The 27,103-nt window shown below is 37.7% G+C and overlaps 1 protein-coding gene across 2 annotated transcripts in view; it reads left to right on the top strand.

Annotated features, from left to right (window-relative positions):
- The window catches only part of Dtnbp1 (dystrobrevin binding protein 1), a 113,672-nt gene that overhangs the window by 25,586 nt on the left and 60,983 nt on the right, over positions 1-27,103 (top strand). For both annotated transcript variants that reach the window (XM_015494045.2, XM_015494044.2), the window contains exon 6: positions 8,168-8,300. In XM_015494045.2, coding sequence (XP_015349531.1) covers positions 8,168-8,300 — 133 coding nt within the window. The remainder of the gene's footprint in view (positions 1-8,167; positions 8,301-27,103) is intronic.

The raw sequence follows: 27,103 nt of genomic DNA, 5'->3' as shown, positions 1-27,103 counted from the left end.
AAGAAATTAATTCAGAAGAAAATACTGACTTTCACTTTTAATTTTTCACCTTCTCATCAGATCTAATACTGTAACTTATCAGTCTCTCCATTTTCCTGGCTACTTACCTCTTATTGGTCTTGCCTTTCTCATTGGAGGGACTGTTTTTGTTAAAGAGTAAGAGTTTATGTGAGTTTAGACGTTGATGATGCTTTTAGCTGTGCTATCCTATGGCTTAATAAATATGACTCCTGATTACCTGCCCCCTTAGGAATTGTTAAGTAACAACAGCTAATCCATTCCTATTGATTTTTCATGGGATGTGATCTGTCTAGCTTATAAAAGCCTGTTTAATTGATAGTTACTGGTAAAGCTTGTCATTTAAGGAAAAAATGATAAAGTATGCTGGAAATTGAAAAACAAAGAATACGAACCCTCAGATCTGAGATTATTTCTCAATTCTACAACTTCTTAACTGTGAGACTTATGCAGGCTTCTTAACTGTTTCAACCTTTAGTTTCCTTGTCTGCAAAATGAGGCTCAAATACTGTCAGCCCTTTTTATCCACTCGTTCCTCATCTGCACATTTAACCAACTGCATATAAAAAACATTCATTAAAAAACTGTGTCTGTATTGAATGTGTATAGTCACTTTTCCTTGACAATACAATATAACAATTATTTACATTGCAATTTTCATCATATTAGGTATTATAAATTGTCTAAAGTTTATTTAAAGTATATAGGAAGTTGTGGGTAGTTTATATACTACACCATTTTGTATAAGGAACTTGAGCACCCAAGAACTTTGGTTTCCTCAGGAGTCCTGGAACCTATCCCCCAAGAATACCGAGGGACAACTTGCCTTATAGGGTAGTTGGAGGATTAAATAAGATGACAAACTTTAAATGCTTAGCACAATGCCTTCCTGGTATATGAACCAGGCACTATTTATAGGATCTGGGGATACAGCTGGGAACAAGGTAGGGTACCTGCCGTCAGGATGCTGACATGCAAGTAGGAGTCCTTCTAGTTTTTGTGATTTTACAAAACCATCTTTCTATGACAGAAGGGTTTGAGTAGATGTTACAAAATTTAACTTGTGCAGCACAAAGGTTAGAATGCAAAACCACTACATTAAATGTCATGAAATTGAAAGATAATATGTAAGGATGAAATGAAGTATTTAATCCAGATTCTGTACTCTTGTTCTGTGAAATAACCACAGTGTGCACTTTCTCACAAAGCTGGGAAAATATATTTGTAAAGTGCTGTATATATTGAATTATCTTCAGTTTCCACTAGAGGGTAGTCTAATCCTATTCCTTTATTAAAGTTTAACCCATCAAGGCCTTGTGTTTGAATTTTCCGTTATTTTGTGTGATCTATTTTATGATTGTTCCTTCATCTAGAACAGAATATTCTGTTCTTAGATAACAGTAATGTTAGTGAATGGCAGTCATATCCTGACTTTGTATCTTTCTTTTGATCTGACCTAACCATTTTGCTTTCTTCTGTACAGAATTTGAGAGGACATCTATTAGTGAGACTGTCATAGCTATTAGTGTTTCATGAACTAGGTTATCTTATTGTCCAGGGTACTTTCTGTAATTAGACTCTTCAAAGGGCACCCTAACTCTTTAGACTCTTTTTAGTCTACTACAGAGATCTCATTTGTTCTGTAAAGGCTTTTTACAAGTTAATGCACCTCTTTAAATTTCTTTATTAACATATCATCATTACCTTATTATTTTAGTACATAAAAGTGTAATGTAAGTGTTTGAAAAGTCTTGTCATCTTTTAGTACCTGGCCTCTTGGTATATAGGTTTGCAGCCAAAGAAGATTTTTTTGTTCTATGAGGGTAATTATTTTGTTAGAAAAGAACTCATTACGTGTGAAATAATTAGTTTTAGTGTGCTACTTCATTCTTCATTTATCAGTGACTATACTATAGATAATATATATTTGAAACAAATGGCACAAAGAAAAATTTCAAGCAGAGTTGCTCTTCCTTTGGGACAATCTTCTCACAAAGATTTGTGGAGCTCTTTCCTGCACAGCTGTCAGGCGTTCCCAAATGGCTTTTCACAATAAAATTCCACCTATCTTCTCCACTAATCACTAAATGAGACATATGCTGTTGTTACAGTAAACAAAATGGTGAGGCTGGAGCTCCTTGTTAAGGTGCGTTTGTGTCCATGGAGGCCTGCTAGTGTTCTGTGTACGTGCATTCTAGATTGGTTACCAAATGTACTCATCTGTGCAACTAGTTTTATGATAGAAAATGAGCAGGTTGTAATAGGGAAACTAAATTTCTGCCAATTTAATTTAAAATTATTTATATCATGTATGTTTGTAATAATGTAAAAGGTTTTTAAATGTTTTAATATAAAAAGGAATGAAGCCGGGCTTGGTGGTGTATGCATGCCTATAATCCCAGTGGCTTGGGAGGCTGAGACAGGAGGATCACGGGTTCAAAGCCAGCTTCAGCAACTTAGTGAGGCACTAAGTAACTCAGTGAGACCCTGTCTTTAAATAAAATACAAAGTGGGGCTAGGGATGTGGCTCAGTGGTTAAGTGTCCTTGAGTTCAATTCACAATACCGATAGATAGATAGATACATAGAGATGAAGATTTCTAAGTGTAATTCTTCTATATTTTATTACTGATTTCAAGCTTTTTAAAAGTTAAAATGGAGCCAGGCATGGTGGCACATGCCTGTAATCCCAGCAACTCAGGAGACTGAGACAGGAGGATTGCAAGTTCAAGACCAGCCTCAGCAATTTAGGGAAGTGCTAAATGACTTAGACCCTATGACAAAGTAAAAAAATAGAAAGGGCTGGGATATGGCTCAGTGGTAAAGTACCCTGTGGGTTCAATACCCAGTACCAAAAAAAATAAGTAAAACAATAATAATAGTTAAAATGGGCAGTGACTCATGCCTATAATCCCAGCTATTTGGGTAGCTGAAGCAGGATGATTGCAAGTTTGAGGCAAGGCTTAGCAACTTAGCAAAACTATGTCTCAAAATAAAAAATTAAAAGAGCTGGAGGTGTAGCTCAGTGGTAGATTGCTTTCCTAATCTGTGCAAGGCCCTGGATTCAATCTCTATTACTGCAAAAAAATTTAAAAGTTAAAAAAAATAAGTTTTCTGTCTATTTGATTTAATCTTTTAGCATAAACTCTTAATATTTAAATTAGATAAACATTGATCATAGATTTGTTTTCTTAGCTGTTTTATATTGTGAAATAATAGTATCACTCTGTCACCAGACATGATTCTTCATTGAATTCAACAGACTAGATATAAAAGATATGAGAGCACAGCCTTCACCCTTGACACCTTTACTGATTCCTCACAGAGAAGAGCATACAGAGCTGTGGTGTCAGTCCTGTGTGAGGGTCAGAGGTCATGGAAGCAGAGTATGAAGCAGCTCCTTGGTCTGGAGGCAGGGCTGGCTTGGGCCTCAGGAGACAGAGAGGGGTTTGCTGGGGGCCTGGGTGGGACGGGGGACAAGCTGAGGCACTTCAGCAGGCCAGTTAAGGAGGCAGACATGTGCAGGGCTCTTCAGGGAATGGTGAGTGTTGCTGTAAGGCAGACCGTATGAAGGAGAATGGTGCTGAGACTTTAACAGTAGGTTGTGATTTGAGGGTGATAGATCCCTGGGTGCTAAGTTACAGACTTCAACTTGGTTCTGAATGACTGAAGAGCCTTAGAAGCTTTTCAAAGGAGAAAACTTAAATATGAATTTGGTAGTGGCAAATTGCTACCCCAAGCATCTTTAATCTTCATATTCCATTCAACACAAGAACATGGTGCTGTTAGCCTACTCAGAAGTGTGTGTCTCTCTCATTAGGAGTTCCAGGTTGGTACTAAACAATCACATGTTTTCACATGGTCCCCATGTTATTAACAGAAGAGTGACTGGGACAGCAAGTACAATTTGTATCTAGCACAGAATTCTACTCATGAGAAATTAATTGGCCTGCCTAGGGGTAAACTTCATTTGAGTTCCTGGCCTCATTAGCTCTCTAGTCAGCCAACAGAGTTAGAATCTAAATGAAATTGCCATCTGTCTAGATAAAAATTGAAAAGCTCAAAGGAGCATATACATTTTCCAATATATAGTAATTATTGACTCTCTCTCTCTCTCTCTCTTTCTCTCTCTCTTTTCTCGGTGCCAGGGATTAAACCCAGGGGTGTTTATCCACTGAGTCACATTCCCAGCGCTTTTTTTGTTTTATTTTAAAACAGGGTCTCAGAAGTTGCTTAGGGCCTTGCTAAGTTACTGAGGCTGGCTTTGAACTTGCAGTCTTCCTGCCTCAGCCTTCTGAATCGATGGCATTACAGGTGGGACCCATCACGCCTGGCTATTATTGACTCCCATTTTTTTATTTTCTTCTTTAAAAAGTCATTTGAGTCCTAAGGATATAACTCAGTAGTAGAGCACTTGCCTAGTATGAGCAAGACCCCAGGTTCAATCCCCACTTTTGCAAGAAAAAAATCATTTGAAATTTAATTCTTCTTATTTACAGGGGATCTTAAATCTAAGAACATAGCTTAGAGTACAGTTCATAGTATATGACTTCATTAATGTTGTTGATATTTTGATCTCTTAGATCCATACATCTTTTTACATCATGATTATTACTGGTCAACAAAGGTACTAGTTTAATTTTTTAATAAAACTTAGCTGATATTTATAAAAAAAATTTCTCCATCATACGTGATGTAAAGTACCAAAATTATTTAACTGAGTGCTAAATTTTGGTACTTTACATCACCTAATCTTTTTGACAACTTTGCAAGATATTCATTGTTAGCCCTCTATTTTAGTCAGCTTTTTTTTTTTTTTTTTTAAATGGTGCTGGGGATTGAACTCAGGGCCTTGTGCATGCAAGGCAAGCACTCTGCCAACTGAGCTATATCCCCAGCCCTTTAGTCAGCTTTTGCATTGCCATGACCAAAATACCCAACAAGAGCAACTTAGAGAAGGAAAAGTTTATTTGAAGCTCATGGTTTCAAAGGTCTCAGTCCACAGAGGGTTGATTCCATTGCCCTGGGCCCAAGGTGAGGCAGCACATAATGGGGGAAGGGCATGGCAGAGGGAAACTGCTCCCCTCATGGCACCCAGGAAGACAGGGCACCTTCCAGAGCATACCCCCAGTGACCCATCTCCTCTAGCTGTGCCCCACCTGCCTTCATTTAAGCACCAAGTCAGGCCATTCAAACGAGAATGGACTAAATAGGTTATAGCTCTCATATTCATTTTATCAATAAATATTCCTGCATTATCAGGTGCTTTTTACATTCCAACAATAGCACCCTCTTTCCACAGATGAGGTAAAGCATTGCCTCTCACATGTGAGGGACAAAGCTGGGTTTCTATGCTTATGCTTTAGAGCCTGGCTCTGAGGCCAGTCCTCCCTGTGCTAAGGGTACATGTGTAATACCAAAGGACCAAGTCACTTAGAGTTAAATGGATTCCAGGGCACTTCTAGTTCATGTTACTAATAAAATAAATCTGTTAGCTATGAAAGGCTTTTGTGTTTTTTTTTAAACTATCAAACTAGTTACCATAGAATGAGCTGAGTATTGCTTCTTTAGTAGTACTAGCCCCCAGCTTGTCTACTAGTATTTTTTCCATTTATTAAAATTAAAAATATTGTAAATGTCAATTAATGTAACATGATTTTGCCCCCTGCCCCATAAACTCCTTATGGACCATTCATAGCATTCTTAAAAATCTTAGAGATACTATTCACTGATTAAAATCAGATTTTACAGCTGGGCATGGTGGCACACACTTGTATTCCCAGTGGCTCTGGAGGTTGAGGCAGGAGGATTGCAAAGCCAGCATCAGCAACTTAGGAAAGCCCTAGGTAACTTAGTGAGACCCTATCTCAAAATAAAAAATAAAAAGGTCTAGGGATGTGGATTAGTAGTTAAGCATCCCTGGGCTCAATCCCCAGTCCAAAAAAGAAAAAAAAATAGATTTTACAAATTATTTCATTTGAGCATTCCATAATCCCATGTATTACTTGTTTTATGTGGTTCTGATGATAGATTCAAAACCACGAACTATTGTTATTATCAGCCTTTTTCCAGATTTCTCAGTGGTTGCAGTGATGCAGTGATATGATAAGTCATCCCTTAAGATGTCTTTGAATAGAACTACTAAACTACTTCTCATCACAGTTTAATTTCAATATAAAAATTTCCCCCCAAAACCCATGTCATTAATCCTTCAGCCATACCAAAGAGAAGAGGGAGTTTTATAAGCCCAGATATTTAGTGTAGTTAAAATTTTATGTTTCTGGATTTAATAGATCTTTGGATCAAAGAAATTTTAATTTAAAACAGACAAAAATTTTGCATCTTAACAAACCTAGAATTGCAGGTGAAATTTGAGAAATTTACCTAGAAAATCCTATGAAAAGCTAGTAGATAAGCAAAGAAATTTATCATAGTTCTTAAAAGAGCCCCAGCCTGGAAGGCTGCACAGCCACCCTTTCTCTGCTCTGCTGCTCCCACCCCAGGAAGTGACTATTACTTCCCTCCTTGGGAGTTATTTCTTGTTCAGTTTTTCCTCCCCCGTCACCTGTGTTAAATGCCACTCCTTTGAGCTCCAGCTTCGTGCCCAGCCCTCTCAGCCTGTGCTGCCACAGGAACATGCCTCCCCTCTACCGCAAGCAGCCTGAGCACAAGACTACCTCCTGCATTCTTCTATCCCAGTGGCTGGTGCATGTCCGCGGGTGCTCAAGTAAGGGTTGTGAGACTGGATGACTTCTAAAGTCTGACCTCTGCAGCTTTTCTGTTGTATGAGAACACAACCAGTTCTTGCCTTCCACTTGTGAAGTTAGCTTATGTAGCATCCTGTCAACTGGAAATCATTGTAGTTTATGAGGAATTTAGTTTGGATTCCAGCTACATTTCCCCGAGCTGTGTGACTTTGGGTAAGGCACTGAATTAGTTTCTCTAGGCTTTGGTCTTGAATCTTCTCAGTGACAAATTTAACCAGATGATCTCCATGTTTCAATAAAGTTGCAAAGCTGTGTGGTCTGCAGGCAGAGTAGCATAGGAAAAGACAAGTCAGCTGACAGGTGGAGCTGAGCCCCTCCCAACTAAGTGATGATTAACCCAGAAGCCTGTGTTTACCAAGTGTTTGTGCATATCCCCAGTATCTTGGAGATTTATGTATATGATGTGCCAGGGGCAGAATGATGCTGAAGTAACTTGGAATTATAAAGATTAAATTATGTTGGTATAATTTGTATTAATTATATTTTGCTGTATCCTCATATGAAAATTGGTTATTTGCATGTGGTATACAGGATCATTAGGATATAACATTAAACTAATCAAGATACTCCATATCTTCATCATCCTGGTTAATGAAATATTTTGGAAAGCTACATCTTCAAAAGTTTGCATTATACTCAGGAAAGATAATTTTAAATATGTTTAATGTTGGTCAGTGTCGCTTCAATAAGATTAGTAAATAAATGCAAAACAATAACAATCTAAACTTTCACCTTTTTGATATTTTTTCAAGAATTCTGACTCTTGCCAATCCCTAAAAAACAAATGCCAAATGTCTTCTTTGATATAAGGAGAGTAACTAAGAACAGAGTAGGGTCGAAGAGCATGAGAAGAAGATTAACATTAAATAGGGATGAGAGATGGGAGGGAAAGGGAGAGAGAAGGGAAATTGCATGGAAATGGAAGGAGACCCTCAGAGTTATACAAAAGTAGATACAAGAGGAAGTGAGGGGAAAGGGAAAAATAATACAAGGGGGACAAATGAATGTCAGTAGAGGGGGCAGAGAGAGAAGAGGCGAGGGGAGGGAAGGGGAGGGGGGATAGTAGAGGATAGGAAAGGCAGCAGAACACAACAGACACTAGTATGGCAATATGTAAATCAATGGATGTGTAACTGATGTGATTCTGCAATCTGTATTTGGGGTAAAAATGGGAGCTCATAACCCACTTGAATCAAAGTGTGAAATATGATATATCAAGAATTATGTAATGTTTTGAACAGCCAACAATAAAAAATTTTTTAAAAAAAAATAAATAAATAAATGTACTCTGAAAAAAAAAATAAATGCTTTTTATAACCTCAAAAAAAAAAAAAAAAGAATTCTGACTCTTGATATTTGTTCCTTTTTATCATATACTTTCAGCTCACTTAGAAGCTAGCTTTGAGGAAGTAGAAAACCACCTGCTGCATCTGGAGGATTTGTGTGGGCAGTGTGAGTTAGAAAGGTACAAACATACGCAGTCCCAGCACCTGGAGAATTACAAGAAAAGTAAGAGGTGAGTTTGAAAAATTTGCCACAGTATTCATTTTTAATCTTAAAGTTTTCCACACTGCTTCACATGCTATTCTTTATAAGTGCAGACTGACAAAAGACATAGGTTTCAACATGTAAAGCTCATTCATAGATAAGGTTTCCAAAACTTTTTTTTTTTAAGCCACCCTCTATTGCTATTTTATGAAGATGAGTTCAAAAGGCTCAGGATAGGCAAAACATGCATTTGCAGCGTGGAGTTGGAGGACAGCAGAGCAAAGGACAAAGTTTTCAACAATATAGGAGCCCTGGCCTCTTTCCTTCCAATGGCAAATGGCTGAGCTGCTGTCTCCTTCCTTCCTTATCCTCGAGTTAGTAGAGCTGGAGGAAGGAAACTGAGCACAGGCTGTGGAGAGGGGCTAGCTGGCTGGCTGAATCTTGCTGTCACATTAGAGCCATGGAACCACAGGCAAATTAATCTCCCTTGTCATCAGTGTTACTGATTTGTAATGTGGATAATAATGTATCCTTCTCAAAGAGTTGTGAGGCTTAAGTGAGGGAATTGTTATTTAATTCAGTTAGAGCTCTGTATTCCTTATAATGCTTGTATCAGCAGGCCAACCTGAAATGGAAATGAAAGAGAAACCTGAGGGTTGCAGCTTGCTAAACCAGCTATTGCAGGCCCACAGTGGCCATCTCAGATAGGGCTAGAAGGTGCAGGGTGGTGTTCTCTGAAGTTCATGGGGACGTCCATCTGTAGTGCTGGTGAGAGGGCACAGGCTGGCTGTTGTGTTTGCTCAGCACAGCAGGAACTAAAGCTGCAAGATGGGTATTTAGAGGGGAGAAAACACTCTAAATGTGACTGGGGTCTGACTGAGGCTGAAAAGTAGATTTGGTGGAAGAACACAGAGACATAGGTTGAATAGAGTACACTGTTAGATTTAAGATTATTAAGTTGAGTGGTTCTGGGTCTAGCCAGTGGCAGTGGGAGGATTGGGTTGCTGATGTGAACAGAAGGCACTGGTCACTGACAAAAAATATTTTAACAGAAAAGCAAAAGCCTAATGTGTAAAATCAGTGGATTATCACATTGCTGTTAGAGTTTCTAGAATGATGTCAAGGGATATGGCAGAGCAGAAAATAGTGATTTTGTGTCAGAGTTCTCCATCAAGTCCATGTGTCCTTAGGGATGTGTCTTAAATGTTAATGAGCTGAAAGAATCATCTGGGGAGAGAGTTTAAAATGTAGATTCCTGGACTCCATTTTTAGAGAGCCAAATCCAAAGTTCATTTCAATGGTTTTGCTAAAAATAAGATTTCCAGGTGATTCTGATATGGGTGGTCAAGGGACCCCATTTTGAGAGTATTGGGCAGGGTGTTCAGGCTGCACATGGTGGAACAATGGGCCCTGGGTCAAATGGATGCACAAAGTTTGTATATGTTTGAGTCCTTCTGGAGGTGGTTTCTATAAATTTCATTTTGCCCACAGAGACTACAAGAGCATATATGACAATATTAAGAATTTGTCCTGGGGCTGGGGATGTGGCTCAAGCGGTAGCGTGCTCGCCTGGCATGTGTGCGATCCTCAGAGCCACATACAAACAAAGATGTTGTGTCCGCCAAAAACTAAAAAATAAATATTAAAAATTCTCTCTCTCGCTCTAAAAAAAAAAAAAAAGAATTTGTCCTCATAGTAAAAGGACTTTTGATTGAGTGAATTACCTTACCTAGAGGATTTCCAGACTCATGGGTGACAAGGAGAGAAGAGTAGCAGAGTTATAGTGGTTAGGCTAATCTCCTCTTTTAGAAGCCAAGGTAGGGAAATATTTTGTTATGAATAAGTTAGCCATGGAATTAATTTCATTTATGATGCAGGAAAAATTCCAAGGAACATGGCAGGAAGGCTTGAATTAATTAATTAATTAATTAATTAATTGCAATTCTGGAATTTGAGCCCAGGGCCTCGTATGTGCCAGGCAAGGCTGTACCACTGAGCTATATCTTCAGCTTTTATTTTTTGATTATTAAATTTTTTTAAAATTTAGAGACAGGGTCTCACTAAGTTGCCCAGGCTAGCCTCAAATTTACAATTCTATCTCGGCTTCTTAAGTAGCTGAGATTATAGGTATGTACCACTACACCTGCTTTGGCTTAGAATTTTGAATGAAAATTTGGCAGGAGGTTGAATCTGGGTATACATCATGTGACCCTGAAGAATGATCATCTGTAAAATGGAGATGATAATGAAACTTTATAGGGTTGCTGTAAGATTCAGTTAGCAAAGTGTTTGGAATGGTACCTGGCATCTGCTAAGTACTCTGCCAATGGTAGTTAGCTAGCACCAGCTAACTTGAATTGTTAAGTGTACAACTGTAAGTAGATGGGTATTCTATTTTAGGAAATACCCATTATGGCTAGGCATGGTGGCACACACCTGCAATCCCAGCAGCTCAGGAGGCTGAGGCAGGAGGATCTCAGGTTCAAAGACACCCTCAGCAACAGGGAGACTAAACAACTCAGTGAGACTCTTTCTCTAAATAAAATACAAAACAGGGCTGGGGATGTGGCTCAGTGGTTGAGTTCAATTCCCAGTAACCAACCACCCCCTCCCCCGAAAAATCATATTTTTTAGCTGTTGGAATATAAGAATTATATGAATATTATGATTTTTCCATCAATAGGGGATGAAATTTGACTGTTTGAAACATAGAATATGACACTTTAGTATACGCTTCAAACTTTGATAGATTAAGATGATTAAATAAAAAAAGAAAGCAATAAGATTTGGAGTTATGAGACATGTTGTGATGGTACCCTCCTGTAGTCCCACCTACTTGAGTGCCGAGGTAGGAGGATTTCACTTTCAAGGTCAACCTGGGCAACATTCATAAATACATAAATAAATAGATAAAAAAATAAATCAGGCTTGGGATGTAGCTCAGTAGTAGAGTTCTTCTTCCCTATCATATGCAAGGTTCAGGGCTCAGTCCCCAGTACTAGATTTAAAAAATAAATTTGGAGCTATGAAATTTTATTTGTCATGCATTTTTTAATCCTCACCCAGTGACCTAATACATTTTAAATTCTGTATTATAATTTGTTACTCAGTGAAAATTAATTTAGTATTTGGAAAATAGCATTACCTATAATTTAAGTAAAAATCAAAATGTACTGAATAATTTTTTTTTGTCTTACATGATTTAATTGGATAAGTCTTAATGTGTTTTGTATCATTGAAATGGTAGACTATCTGTCTTGTTAGAGTTAGAATTGTATAGTAACAGTATTGTCCTGACTCCTCCCTGGTTCACTGGTTACTAATTCTGTGTCCTTGGGAAAGCCATTAACTGTACTTCATACATCGTCCTGTTGTAAAGCTTTGTTTAATCTAGAAATTCTTGGCTAGCATTTTAAAGACTTTTTAAAAACTCTCTTTTTAATGCACTCAGATGTGATAAACAAATGCTGATAGTGCCTGTTACTCTGAAATATGTAAGAAAAATAGTGTGCTAATTGGGGACTACCAGTTTATAATCAGTAACTGAACTCTAAAGGTAAATAATGGTAAATACTTTATACTCTGATAGCTAAAATTTTAAAATTACTTTCTTTTTCTCAAGGATAGCATGAAATCCGTGTAGAATGTTATACAGTTTTTAAACCTAAGAATCTTGATGAGATGTTTCAAGGGTGAGAAATTTAATTCTTTGTCTAAGACTTTGAGAAAATTTATGTATTTGGATATTCATTTAATACTCATAAAATAAATAGTTAAGAAATGTCAGTATACTTTGCATCTAATTGTCTAATAAGACATTGGACTTGTGATATAAATTTAAGTCATATTTTATCCTGAGACAATGCAAAACTATTAAAAATAAAAGAAATACAGCCCAGTGCAGTGGCGTCTGCCTATGATCCCAGCAACTTGGGAGACTGAAACAGGAGGGTCGCAAGTTCAAGGCCAGCCTCAGCAACTTAGTTAGGGAGACCCTGTCTCAAAATAACAAATAAAAAGAACTGGGGATTAGCTCAGTGGCAGAATGCCCCTGGGTTTAATCCCCATATTGAAGAAAAAAAAAAATGTAATTTGAGTTGTTGTGAAAATCCTTGAAGACCAAAGCTTAAATTTTTTTTTTTTTTTTTTTTTTTTTTTGAGAGAGAGAGAGAGAGAGAGAAAGAGAATTTTTTTTTAGTATTTATTTTTCAGTTTTCGGTAGACACAGCATCTTTGTGTGTATGTGGTGCTGAGGATTGAACCTGGGCTGCACGCATGCCAGGCGAGTGCACTACCACTTGAGCCACATCCCCAGCCCCTAAGCTTAAATTTTTTCTCTCTCACTTGCTGTCAGTTTGACTTTTGCAGTGTCCTGTTGTCCGCTTTCTTTTTCTTTCTTTCTCCCCCCGCCCCCCGCCTTTGGTACTGAGGATTGAACCTGGGTGGTTAACCACTTAGCCACACCCCCAGCCCTTTTTATATTTTATTTAGAGACAGGGTCTTTTTTTTTTTTAACCAAATGATTTATTTTTATTTTTATTTATTTATTTTTAGTCATACATGACAGCAGAATGCAGTTTGACATATAATACATACATGGAATGTACATACATCAATCATATTGTCAATTCTATTCTGCTGCCCTTCCTATCTTCCCTACTCCTCCCCTCCTCTCCCATCTTTTCTCTCTATCCAATCTAATGTAACACACTTTTTTTTTCTTTTTCTCATCACAACATCATATATGTATTCTGTATAACAATGAGGTTCTCTTTCCATCTTCCGTGCAACTCCCCTTCTCCCTCTTTTTCCCTCCCATCTCTCTTCCCTATTTAGTGATAGTCGTCTTCTCATGCTCTTCCTCCCTATCCCATTTTGAGTCACCCCCCTTATATCAGAGAAGACATTTGGCATTTGTTTTTTGGGGATTGGCTAACTTCACTTAGCATCATCTGCTCTAATGCCATCCATTTGCCTGCAAATGCCATGATCTTGTTATTTTTTAGTGCTGAGTAATATTCCATTGTGTATAAATGCCACATTTTTTTAATCCATTCATCTATTGAAGGGCATCTAGGTTGGTTCCACATTCTAGCTACTGTGAATTGTGCTTCTATAAACCTTGATGTGGCTGTGTCCCTGTAGTATACTCTTTTTAGGTCTTTTGGGTATAGTCCGAGAAGGAATAGCTGGGTCAAATGGTGGTTCCATTCCCAGCTTTCCAAGGAATCTCCATACTGCTTTCCAAATTGGCCGCACCAATTTGCAGTCCCATCAGCAATGTATGAGTGTACCTTCCCCACCCCCCATCCTCACCAGCACTTATTGTTGTTTGACTTCATAATGGCTGCCATTCTTATTGGAGTGAGATGGTATCTTAGAGTAGTTTTAATTTGCATTTCTCTGAGTGCTAGAGATGGTGAGCATTTTTTCCATGTACTTGTTGATTAATTGTATATCCTCTTCTGAGAAGTTTCTGTTCAAGTCCTTGGCCCATTTGTTGATTGGGTTTATTTGCTTTTTTGTTAACTTTTTGAGTTCTTTGTATACTCTAGAGATTAGAGCTCTATCTGATGTTTGAGGGGTAAAAATTTGTTCCCAGGATGTAGGCTCTCTATTCACCTCACATATTATTTCTCTTGCTGAGAAAAAACTTTTTAGTTTGAATTCGTCCCATTTGTTGATTCTTGGTTTTAACTCTTGTGCTATAGGTGTCTTATTAAGAAATTTGGGGCCTATCCCCATGTGATGAAGATTAGGGCCAACTTTATCTTCTATTAAACGCAGAGTCTCTGGTCTGATTCCTAGCTCCTTGATCCATTTTGAGTTGACTTTTGTGAATGGTGAGAGAAAGGGATTCAATTTCATTTTGTTGCATATGGATTTCCAGTTCTCCCAGCACCATTTGTTGAAGATGCTATCCTTTCTCCATTGCATGGTTTTAGCACCTTTGTCTAATATAAGGTAGTTGTAATTTTGTGGATTTGTCTCTGTGTCCTCTGTTTTGTACCATTGGTCTACCAGCCTGTTTTGGTGCCAGTACCATGCTGTTTTTGTTACTGTTGCTTTATAGTATAGTTTAAAATTTGGAATCGCGATACCACCAATTTCATTCTTCCTGCTTAGAATTACTTTAGCTATTCTGGGTCTCTTGTTTTTCCAGATGAATTTCATGATTGCTTTTTCTATTTCTGCAAGGAATGTCATTTGGATTTTGATGGGAATTGCATTGAATCTGTAAAGTGCTTTTGGTAATATGGCCATCTTAATAATATTAATTCTACCAATCCATGAGTNTTGATTCCCAGGTATTTTATTTTAGTTTTTTTTTTTTTTTGAGGATATTGTGAATGGAGTAGTTGTCCTCATTTCCATTTCAGAGAATTTGTCACTGATATATAGGAATGCCTTTGATTTATTGTTATTGATTTTACATCCTGCTACTTTGCTGAATTCATTTACTAGTTCTAGAAGTTTCTTGGTTGAATTTTTTGGGTCTGCTAGGTATAGGATCATGTCATCGGCAAATAGTGCTAATTTAAGTTCTTCTTTTCCTATATTTATGCCTTTAATTTCTTTCGTCTAATTGCTCTGGCTAGTGTTTCAAGAACTATGTTGAATAGAAGTGGTGAGAGAGGGCATCCCTATCTTGTTCCAGTTTTTAAAGGGAATGCCTTCAATTTTTCTCTATTTAGAATGATGCTGGCCTGAGGCTTAGCGTATATAGCTTTTACCTTGTTGAGGTAATTTCCTATTATCCCTAATTTTTCTAGAGTTTTGAACATAAAGGGATGCTGTATTTTGTTGAATGCTTTTTCAGCATCTATCGAGATGATCATATGGTTCTTATCTTTAAGTCTATTGATGTGGTGAATTACATTTATTGATTTCCGTATATTGAACCAGCCTTGCATCCCAGGGATGAATCCCACTTGGTCATGGTGCACGATCTTTTTGATATGTTTTTGTATCCAATTTGCCAGAGTTTTATTGAGGATTTTTGCATCTAAATTCATTAGGGATATTGGTCTGAAGTTTTCTTTCTTTGAAGTGTCTTTATCTGGTTTTGGAATCAGGGTGATGTTGGCCTCATAGAATGAATTTGGAAGTACTCCCTCTTTTTCTATCTCCTGAAATAGATTGTAGAGTATTGGTATTAGTTCTTCTTTAAAGTTCTTGTAACACTCTGCTGTATATGCGTCCAGTCCTGGGCTTTTCTTGGTTGGTAGTCTTTTGATGGCTTCTTCTATTTCCTCACTTGATATTGGTCTGTTTAGGTTGTTTATATCATCCTGACTCAATCTGGGTAGCTCATGTGCCTTAAGTAATTTATCAATGCCTTCACTATCCTTTATTTTATTAGAGTATAGGGTTTCAAAATAATTTCTAATTATCTTCTATATTTCTGAAGTGTCTGTTGTGAGGTTGCCTTTTTCATCCTGTAAGCTAATAATTTGGGTTCTCTCTCTTCTTCTCTTTGTTAGCGTGGCTAGTGGTCTATCAATCTTATTTATTTTTTTCAAAGAACCAACTTTTAGTTTTGTCAATTTTTTCAATTGTTTCTTTTGTTTCAATTTCATTGATTTCAGCTCTGATTTTAATTATTTCTTGCCTTCTACTGTATTTGCCGCTGATTTGTTCTTCTTTTTCTAAGGCTTCGAGGTGTAGTGTGAGGTCATTTATTTGTTGGCTTTTCCTTCTTTTAAGGAATGAACTCCATGAAATGAATTTTCCTCTTAGTACTGCTTTTATAGTGTCCCAGAGATTTTGATATGTTGTGTCTGAGTTTTCATTTACCTCTAAGAATTTTTTAATTTCCTTTTTGATGTCTTCTGTAACCCTTTGTTCATTCAGTAGCATATTGTTTATTCTCCATGTGATGTAGGATTTTTTCTTTCTTATTTTATTATTTATTTCCAATTTCATTCCATTATGATCAGATAAAATGCATGGTAGCATCTCCTTTTTAATTGCTAAGATTTGCCCTGTGACATAATATATGGTCTATTTTTGAGAAGGATCCATGTGCTGCTGAGAAGAAAGTGTATCCGCTTGATGTTGGGTGGTATATTCTGTATATGTCAATTAAGTCTAAGTTATTAATTATATTGTTGAGCTCTGTGGCTTCTTTATTCAACTTTTGTTTGGAAGATCTGTCCAGTGGTGAGAGAGGTGTGTTAAAATCTCCCATGATTATTGTGTTGTGGTCTATTTGACTCTTGAACTTGAGAAGAGTTTGTTTGATGAACGTAGCCACACCATTGTTTGGGGCATATATATTAATGATCATTAAGTCTTGTTAGTGTATGGTTCCCTTGAGCAGTGTGTAGTGTCTGTTTATCCCTTTTGATCAACTTTGGCTTGAAGTCTATTTTATTTGATACAAGTATGGACACCCCTGCTTGCTTCTGAGGTCCATATGAGTGGTATGAGTTTTCCCAACCTTTCACGTTCAGTCTGTGTATGTAGAGACAGGGTCTTGATAAGTTGCCTAGGGTCTTGATAAATTGCTGAGGCTGGCCCAGAAGTTGAGGTCCTCCTACCTCAGCCTCCTGAGTCACTGGGATTATAGGCGTTTGTCACTGCACCAGCTGTTAACCGTAAAATAGAAATAATGAAAATTTCTGGCATGATTATTGAAGAAGAAAGACTATTTTGTGGGGTTTTCGTTGTTGTTCTTAAAGCCCAACTAAGTGCAAACCTACTTAGTGCACAGAATCACTGGAAATTCTGAATAATTCTAATAAATTCTCTTAATACAAATAATGGAAATAATAAATATGAGAAATTGCTTGCATCTATTTGTAAACTGTAATCTTTCTGAAATGCTTAGCCTATTTTATTCAGATAAAAAGATGAAAGATCTTTTTTAAAGAAATTTTTGGAATCAATTTATTTAGTGTAATTATTTATATGACTAATAATTGGCTATAGTATAAATATTTTGGGTACAAAAGTGAAAGAGTTGAACATTTTTATTCAGGCAAGTATCTTTTAAAATAAGTCACGTAGAATCTTTACTATATAGAAATGTTTTGTTTGCATTTTAAACTCCTTGTTTATTGTTATTCAATACTGAGGTATCAAAATGGGGTATTGATGAAGGCTAGTGTAATTACCTCAAAATAGTTTCATTAATATAGAACTTCCACTTAATACTATTGATTAGTCATTTATCTTCACTGAAAACTCACTAAAATGCCAAAGTTAAAAGTTATAATTCAAAAGAACAAGAAGATAGAAGGGGAAGTACCAGTAGACCAGAGGATATGCCAGCTTTTTGGAAGATGGGAAGTGGGTGGGCAACTGGCAGAGAAGTGCAGGCTGAACCCAAGCTGAGCCCTGCGTGCCTGTAGAGGGGCTTGGCATAATGAGTTGGCATGCACCTCAGAATTCTTGAAAGGCTCAGGAGTGGACAGCACCAAGAGCCTGGAAAGATGGGGTGTGCTGAAAGCATGGCAAGTGGCTGACAGTGCATGTGAGGAGGAATTTGGTCCCTGGGCCTCTTGTCAGCCAGATGATTATCCCCACCTGAACTCCTCAGGCAATGTGGGAGTGCACCTGAGAGGCTCCTGGAGATTCTAGGCACACTCAAGGCAGGAGGAGTGCAACAGAGTAGAACCAGGGAGTGAAGGAGAGTACGTGTGTTAATCAGACCCTTTAGGCCTCTTTCCCTACTGACTTCTAGAACTCTGGCAGCCAAATAAACACTCCCCATGTAGAAGATTGGAGGGTTCATCTGGGAAACCAGCCAACTCAGGAGAAGTGACTTGCAAGTAGGGACATTTAGGGATGATAAGTTCCACACTTTTGAGCATGACTGTTCATTGACTTGGTCTCTCTCTTAAATACAAATGGACAACTAAGAAATAATATTCAATTGAGGTAGCTTCCAAAATGAAAGGAGCCAATATAATGGGCAAATAAACTAATAGTATATAAAACAAAACAAAAAAGAATGAGAGACTAAGAGAATTTTTTTTTTTTTTGCAGTACCAGGGATCATGCACATGCCCTGGAACATGCTAGGCCAGTACTCTACCACTGAACTAAGTTCAAAATGAGTGGAGAAAGAGCCACTGTCAGTACATACTTTTGTAAATTTATTTGCATTTCAAGTAAAGATGGCTGGAAATGTCGCTCAGTGATAGAGCATTTGAATAGCATTCCTGAAGTTTAGTCCTCAGCACTGGGGGGGGGCGGGGGGGAGGTTTTATACTGAATATCAGGAATCAAAAGGAGCATCAACTTTCAACAGCAGTAATGAAAGTAGGAAATGTTTTTTACTTAGAATATTTACTTAGCCAAAAAAAAAAATTTTTTTTTTTTTTTTTTTGGACTGGGGATTGAACCCCAGGGTCACTTAATCACTGAACCACATCCCCAGTTCTTTTTTCATTTTATTTTGAGATAGAGGTCTCACTGAGTTGCTTAGGGCCTTGCTAAGTTGCTGAGGCTGGCTTTGAACTCTGGATCCTCCTGCCTCAGCCTTGCAAGCCACTGGGATTATAGGTGTGCACCATCACATCCAACTTTACTTAGCAAAATCTTCATCAAGCATGAGGAAATAAGATCATTTCAGGTGTAGAAGGTCTTCAGTTTAGCTCATGTGAACATGTTTTTAGGAAGCTACTGGAGAGTAAGGTCACAAACAACAGAGTAAACCAGGAAGGAGGGAAATCAGACACAGAGGAGAGAGGAGCCCAAAGAGAAACAGAGGGGACTTCCCAGATGCCCATGACAAGAAGCCTCAGCAGGCTGGGAGGGCCATGCAGAGCGGAGCCCCGTGGCGCCAAAAGCAGAGTTCCCAAGGGGAAGAGAATGACACTAAGTGGGTCAATGTACCCACTGTGTTGAGAGGAGTTTTATAAGCTCTGGTGAGAGTTCAATGGTTGTTTAGTAAAAGGTATGCTTTTTAAAACCAAAACAACAACCAGAAAAATATCAACTCTAAAGGAAAACAGAATTTTATAAGAAAGGGAATAAAACAGCAGGTGGCTCAGTTGTAGCAGTGTTCATGTGATAGCATAATAATGTAAGTCAGGTTTGCAACAGCACTTTCTGGGGAGAGGGAGCATATTTGTACTGAGTGACAGGAAGCGTGTGGAAAGCTAATTCTCGTCTTCTACAGCAGAAAACCTGCAGTATTTAAAATAAGGGCGGCGGGAAATCAACTTTGGGATATTATTTAGAAATAATAAATGTAAGTATTAGGTGAAAATTCTGAAAGACTTGAATGTGGCTGCTGGACAGATAGGTGGAGAAAGCTGGGGCAGCTGCCAGTCTTTTATAAATAAACCCTCAGAGCTGCTGTTTCACTTAAGGCAATGCACATGTTCTATAAACATACAAATAAAATTCAAATTTTTTTATTCCTTAAAGTGTCTTACATGAAACATTCGGCCGAGATAGCCACTGTAAGATATTCTGTGATCCAGTAAGTTCCAGAATCACTGTATTCTGTATTTGCCTCACAGAGCTTTGCAGTTCATGTGTATTAAGGTTCAGAGAATTCCTGTAGTATAGACATTTGACTCACCATTTCACAACTCACTTGCTCACAGAATAAATCTGTATGTAGTACCTATTAAAATTTGGCAACTTAGTATTCTTTGTAGCACCTTTTGAGAAATTTTTAAATACTGATAGCAAAAACTAAACTTTTAATTTTCTGACTCACAAGGGAAGAATTTCTTTAAAAACAAACATCCTTTCTTTTTAACAAACTAAACTAATGATTTTAATTTAATTGAACTAACAACTAGTTCAACTAGTTTGTTTAGTTTGCTGAACAAACTAAACTAATGATTTTCCTTATCTTGCTCTAAAGAAGATTATATACAAGATTGGAAAAATGTTGTGTGCATGCATATGGCATGCTTTAAAAACTAAAAATATCTGCATACCCTATGGCTTTCCAGAAGGTCTAGGACAGACAATGGCTGGTGTAGGGAGGTGGGATGGTTTCTCATGCTCCTCTGGTGTTGAGAGTTTCTGCAGTGGGCTGCTGTGCATCTTCACATTCAGCTCCCATCAGGGTTGTGGGTTGGAGTTGAGAAGGAAGTTGATTTGCATGTAATCATCTAGCTACTTGGGGTTAGCATCAGAGCCAGGGTCTTAGACTCTCCCAGTTTGTCCTCTTGATGTTTGAGTTGGAGCAAACTGAGTCAGTTCCAGATGTTGATACCAGTGTATCTACATCTGAGAATGGGTATATGATTTTTTATATGTATGTGATGGGCATTTCCAGCATGGAATAAATTCCTATCCTTATTAAAGCAGGGTACTAAAACAGGAGTGTGACCCATTCTCAGAAACTGGGCTTATTGCGGCCATAGTTCTCATAGTGGGCAAAAGAAACAAACATCAATTTAGGAACTCATGGGGGTGATTCTCATAGCTATTATCTATCCTTGAGAAACGTTTGAATAGATGGTTTAGTACAAGTCTTTGTGCAGTGAATAAGAGGATCCTTCTCCAGCTGGTTATCTGATGAAAAGTGACGCATAAGGAACTGTGTGATTGTTGGGAGAAAATACCCATAAACTCCAACTCTAGTAACTGCATGTAAGATGATGTTCCTATTAATGGTGCCCTTATGGACAAGGGCAGATGCTGCTTGATAGCTAGCAAAACATTCTCTAGTAGAGGAACTATGGCTATATGTTGAAGACGCATACTGATGCCAGTTGCTAAATTGGGAGCTAGTTCCAAAAATGCATGTACAGACAGCCCTGTGGGTCTAACTCATGGGTCCTGTGCAGATGCTTCTGTAATCAGTAGGACATATGTTTTTTGAAAAAGTAAAAAGAGTTAATATTCTGAGCCAAAACACAGAACTTAAAGCCATTTACCTGGTTTTGTTTAGCTAGCAGTTGTAAAAATGAACTTTGAGAAGCAGCTTGCATTCTTAGCCATGGAACAACACAGACAAAAAAAATGTATACAAATTATAATTTCAAGTAATAAAATAGGCTTTGAACAAAATAAAATGGGCTAATGTTATAGTGGTGGTTAGGCTCATTAGGCAGGGCAAGCAAGGAGGCTCTTCTGAGGAGGAGACAAAAACTGAGACCTGAACAGGAGGCAATTTCCTGAGGACCTAGGGTCATGCAGTTCCAAGTGGAAGGAGCAGTAGGTGCAAAGGCTGAGTCATGAACAATAGGCATGTTTTAGAGGATGAATTAGCACTAAAGAGAAATTAGATTCTGTGCCTTCTCAATTTTGAATCTATTATTACTGTAATCCATGGAATCCTTATTGAAATTCTGTCACAATAATTAAACTTAAAATCATACACATGTGTAACTTAATTAAAACATTTTTTATTTGCAAAACTCTAGAATATTTACCTTTTCCCCTTCAGAAGAATACAGCCTACCATCAAAATTAGTCCCAAAATAGCTACCTCTTGAACAAAACAGCAATGATTTTAGCAGTTCTAGTTAATTATAAATGCCTCATAACACAGTCTTATGTTAGACTTGAAGTCTGTCCAGGGGCACACTAACTCCAGAAACATTTTTTACTGATGTATTTGGACTTTGAAATTGGATTGTCTCTTAGAACTCTCTCCTGAGTGGCAGTCCCTGCTTCTTGATGAGACTGAGCTCTCGTGCATATTTTGAGAGTGAGCATTCCTCTTACTTTCTGTTTATAGCCAATGGTAAGTGACTATGCCCTTTTTTGTTTGTGCTTATTTCTTGGTAACATGTAGACTAAATTTAGAAAATCTTTATAACAAAGGATGAGAGAGATCTGAGACAGTGTGCCCTATCTGTAGTGTCGGGCCAGTGCATGTTCTAGAGGGTGAACTGAACTCCTGAGCTTCCAGAAATGGCTGTCCAGACTGACCTGGATGTGAGGTGTGACCAAAGGTATGGGTGTCACTTCCACCCAGAAGCAGGGAGGGTAGAGAGGTTTGGCAGGAGCATGGCACACAGGCCTGCCTTTGCTGAGAATGGAATGGAACAAATGAGTGGTATTCTCCGGGGTGGGGATGGCTCTGGAACCAAAAGAGAAGGTCCAGACCCTCACCAAAGGACATAGACAGAAAGACAGTAACCAGTTGCTGAGGTTCTGCAGTGCAGTCCTTTTGGCTGCTGAATGGAAAGTGGAGCAGGAGAAGCTTCTAACACTCTTAGAAAAAAGGGAGTGGACCTTGAATCTGCCCAGTGTGGAATGACAGAGACCAGATTTACTCTCCTACCTGATACAGTAAAAACCAAGCAATGTAAATGAGATAACACTTTTTTTTTTTTTTTTTTAAAGACATTGTGCAGAGAAGAGATGTGTTGATACTCCACTGACAGGGAGCAAGTGAGGTGAGCCCTGTGATTGCCCAGAGCCCTGCCTTGGGAAGCTTCCAGTATGCAGGTGGAGAGAGGGAGACCCAGGTAGAGCCTAGTCGATTCTGAGATGAGGAGACCAGCCTGAGAGTCTGAGGGAACCCAGGCAGCTAGAGTTTAGCAATGAGGAGGGAACTAATCAAGGAAAATCTCAGAAATCTGAAGAGGGGTCCCCTTGAATACCCAGCATTGTACTGATAATGCATGTGAGATAACTCCCCAAGGCAGGAAGGGGACTCCAAAAGGACTAGTTAACAGTGCCTGTTCTCATCAGCCAGACTGGGAAAACTTTAAAATTGCTGCGTCATTGGAAAGAAGACTGCAAAAGTCCTGCCTCAGTAGTAGCTGAAATTGGCTCAACTGAGTACTGCTCCAGACCCCTGTAACAAATCATGAAGCAAACATTAAAAGGATCAAACTGTTTTCATCTAAATTAACTATCCCAAGTAAAGCTCAAGAATATTTATAGGAATACAAAGAAATATCTAGCACCCAATAAGATAAATCACAGTGTCTGGCATGTAATCTAAGATTACTAAGCAAACATTGAGGAGGACAGCCAATCAATCAGACCACTCAGAATTGACACAGATACTAGAATTAACAGCAAGGGCAGTAAATACAGCTATCATAACTGTATTTCATAAGTTCAAAAAATTAAGTGGAGACAAGGAAAATATCTTAAAAGGCCCAGACTTACAATTTTCTTCTCCATTTTCTCTTTTTACTTTCCTCTCCCTACTCATGCTAGACTTCAGATGGTTCACAGGTGGAGGTGGTTAAATGAAAATAAATTGAAATTTTTATTTTATGATATTTATTATAATATAGTCACACTTGCTTGGACAGGGATCTCTTGAAAACAGACTGAGAGCTATGATTTTGTTCATAAGTGTGTAACCACATCTTACATTTTCTTTCAAAATTAAACCTAAGCTATGAGTTGGCAAGGAATTGAACTGAACAAAATTTTTGCTCTAACGTGTCTGTTAGAAAATAAATCTTGGCAGTTTCAGACTTTATAGTCACGAGAACAGATGTAGCTAGAATATTTAACAGTTTATTAAATCCTTGGGTTGACAGTAAATATAGTTTAGGATTGATATTTGAGTTCTTCAAGCTTTATTTTGAGCAATGTGTATCTGTTTGCTATCAGTATTAAAAAGACATCCCTGACCTAATACTTTAAAAATTATGTGTTTTCTCTAATTGGTTGATACTACTCCTTCCCTGAACTACTTTTCCCCCTTGTGTAGATACCATTCTGTAAATTAGGACTGATAAAGGTTTTTGATGTTAACAGATGTGAAAAGCTAAAGTATATCTCTCAGGTTAAGAGTAGTCAAGACTAAAGATTTAGCAATTACAAGAAAGGTTTATTGAAATTCAGCAAAATGTAATTATTATCCTACTTTTTTTTTCAAATAAATAGTCCTTTTCCAAAGATGGTTTGGCTATATATGATTGTGCATTATAATGTACATAGTCTGTAATAACTTTCAATGTCTTAGAATCAGCTTATTAAATTTGGAATGATATTTTGCATGAGCCAGTACCATTTTGGAGTTTATATTTTTTTTCAGAAGTATTAAATCAATCATCACTTAAATGTGGCTAAACTGCAGTATTGTCCTGAGCCTCGCTCACTATTCTGGTGTTCTTGAGATATCTCAAGGTGGTGTGCTTAGTATCCCCGCTGCTGCTCCAGCATTGGTGGCAGGGAATACTTGTGGGGTGCACCTCTCTCTGCCACAGCCCTTCCCTTGCCCTCTTTGGGCTATGCTCTAGTGTGGTTTTAGTGACCCAGTTTTTCTGTGGCTAATAAACAGATCTCTTTCTAATCTTTAGTTCTGGCTTAGAAAACAGGCATTGTAATTATTTCAAAGGGCATGAACTCATTTGCTGCTGGAGAGGCTTGATACTGGATTTCAAAAAGAGGTGTCCCTCCCCCCAACACGATCAACATTTTCCCTTTCTTTAGAAGTTTTGTATGATGTTTATGACCCATTCTTATATCACAAAGAAGTGCATTATTGTTATAAAATACTGCATTCATTGAGAAAGAGAAAAAGGAAGTGATCTGCAATTCTCAAGGATCCATAGGTAGATTTGAGAATTTGTCAGTTTACCTGTGGCCCACCCTCCCCCTTCTCCAGTTTTGAGGACCAAACCCAGGGCCTCCCACATGCTAGGTAAGTGCTCTATTTTTGAACTACATCCATGGCCCTTTTTTCATTTTATTTTCAGATGGGATCTTGTTAAGTTCCCAGACTGGCCTCATACTTGGAATTTGCAGTCTCCCAAGTCACTGGGATTACTTACCTGTGCTTTGATAAGGGTTAAAAGAAGTTGAAAAGTATCTTTTATGATTATAAACATGGGACTAATTTGGGGAAGGTATAAACACTAATTTAGCTCATAATTTCACTTTTGATAAAAAAAGTAAATAAAATTGAATGAACAAGGTGCATGACATACCACAATTAAATATTGTTTAATACAAAAAAAATTATATATAAACTTTGTATAATATTAAGATATTGATAGAGAACAAATCATGATGCACTTTAAATATTTTTATATTTTTCTTCATAGCTTTTTAGGTAGATAAATCTGTTACAAATTGATCTTTAATTATCTGATCTCTTAAAACTGAAACATTATTTTTCTAAATTTCTATCTCTATCTTGCATTTGTTTTAGTTTGCTTTATAGATGCTCCTGTATTTGATATTCTCTTGGACTATGGTCTTGGTTATTGCCTCCTTCCATCCTACATGCCCACCCTAGGTAAGCTCTCCTGCACCCTTGATTATCTTCTATCCAGATGGCAGTCGATATCAAATCACTGTCTTCAGGTTGGGTATCTTTTTACCATCAGAACCAACTGCCATCCAGAGGCCTCTACTTGGGTTTCCTGACAGCCCAAGAGCACCAAGCCCTAGATTATCTTCCACAGAAGTATACTTTACCAAATTGCTATCCTATCTCAATGAGACCCTGCCTCTTACCAATGTACTCAGCTCATAAGCCTAACAGTCATAACCCCTTTCTTGCTCTCCTGTCATCTCTCTTTAGTTCTCTGTCCATGATTCTGTTCTTGCCTCTCTGTCTTTGCTGCTCCTTTCTGAGTGCAGGTCCACATGTTTACAGCCTCAGTTATAGTGATAGTCTCCCAATTAGTCTCCCTGTCTACAGTCTTGTCCCCCAGTTTATTTATATACTTTTAAGATATTCATTTTTTTCTAAAATGTAGATATGATTAAGATTTCTCATCATCTTCAAGAAAAATTAAGTTATGATGATTTACTGAGTACTTAATATGTACCAGACACAGTGCTTAAAAATCTTAATCTAAATTGATTCATAGAATCATCAGAATGACCATTTGAGGAGGTGTACACTCTTCTCTACTAATAAGAAAACAAGACTAGAAGAGATTGAATAAGTTACCAGGAGTTGCAGAGCCAGGAAGCAGCAGTGTTAGAGCAAACCAGACTTCAGAGACCTGCTTGTACCTTTGTCGTCCCCACACAAAACCCTCTGTGCACTGGGTTTGGGTTCCCTGGAGTGTGAATAGGATTTTGCTTCTGTCACCTGCATTGATTGTGAGGTTCGTTGTCAGGATGGAGTGGCAGTGGTTGTCAGTAGTGGTGACAGTCGACCAGGATTATGTTTGTAGTGGGGTAAATGGTGAGTGTTAGAAGTCCTCCTTGTACCCTCAACCACAAACACATCAAGCCTGAAGGATGCTCAGTTTTAGGTGGCAGGGCAAGACCAGAGTGCTGAGAAGTCATAGACCATTGATTAGACAATAATGAGTGGTGGGAATTCTTTTTTTTTTTTTTAGGAAACTGGTTAGCCAATTAAAATTTTTAATTTGAAAACATCAGCAATATACAGGTAATATAAATTATTTTAATAGTTTCAATAATAAAAAAAAATTTCTAGTCAGTTTGTTGCCATGGCTGGTCACTGAACATTTTCAGTACATCAGTAAGAATAAAGGTGTGTTAGAAATTTGGTTCTGAAAATCACAAGACATCCTCAGGGGCATACTCTATAATTACACAAGATCTTCTTTGAAAAAACATGTGCTCTTAGTCATTCTTCATCCACAGTGCTTCATCATGATTTGCTGAGTGTTGGTCTGATTCTATCCACAGTCTAGTAACAGATGTACTGTGGTATTTATTCTGAAACATAGTTTTTTACTCTGTCATCTACATTTTTACCAAAAATAATCTAAGTAATACTAATTTGTTTGTAAAATAAGTTTCGTTTTATCAAATATGACATGATTATTTATATAAGTTCAGAAAGAATAGGGATTAACCACATAGTCTCATTTTTAAGTTTGCATTGCTAGAATTTTCTTTTACATTGTTTTCTTTTCTGCAGTGCTTAGGATAGAACTCAGAGCTTTGCATGTGCTATGCAAGCATAATATCACTGAATTCACCCCAGGAACTTTTTTTGGTGGG

Source organism: Marmota marmota, unplaced genomic scaffold (genome assembly GCF_001458135.2).
Source record: "Marmota marmota marmota unplaced genomic scaffold, marMar, whole genome shotgun sequence".
Classification (NCBI taxonomy): Eukaryota; Metazoa; Chordata; class Mammalia; order Rodentia; family Sciuridae; genus Marmota; species Marmota marmota.
Note: the sequence above shows the minus strand (reverse complement) of the source record. Positions and strands in the feature narration are given on the sequence as shown.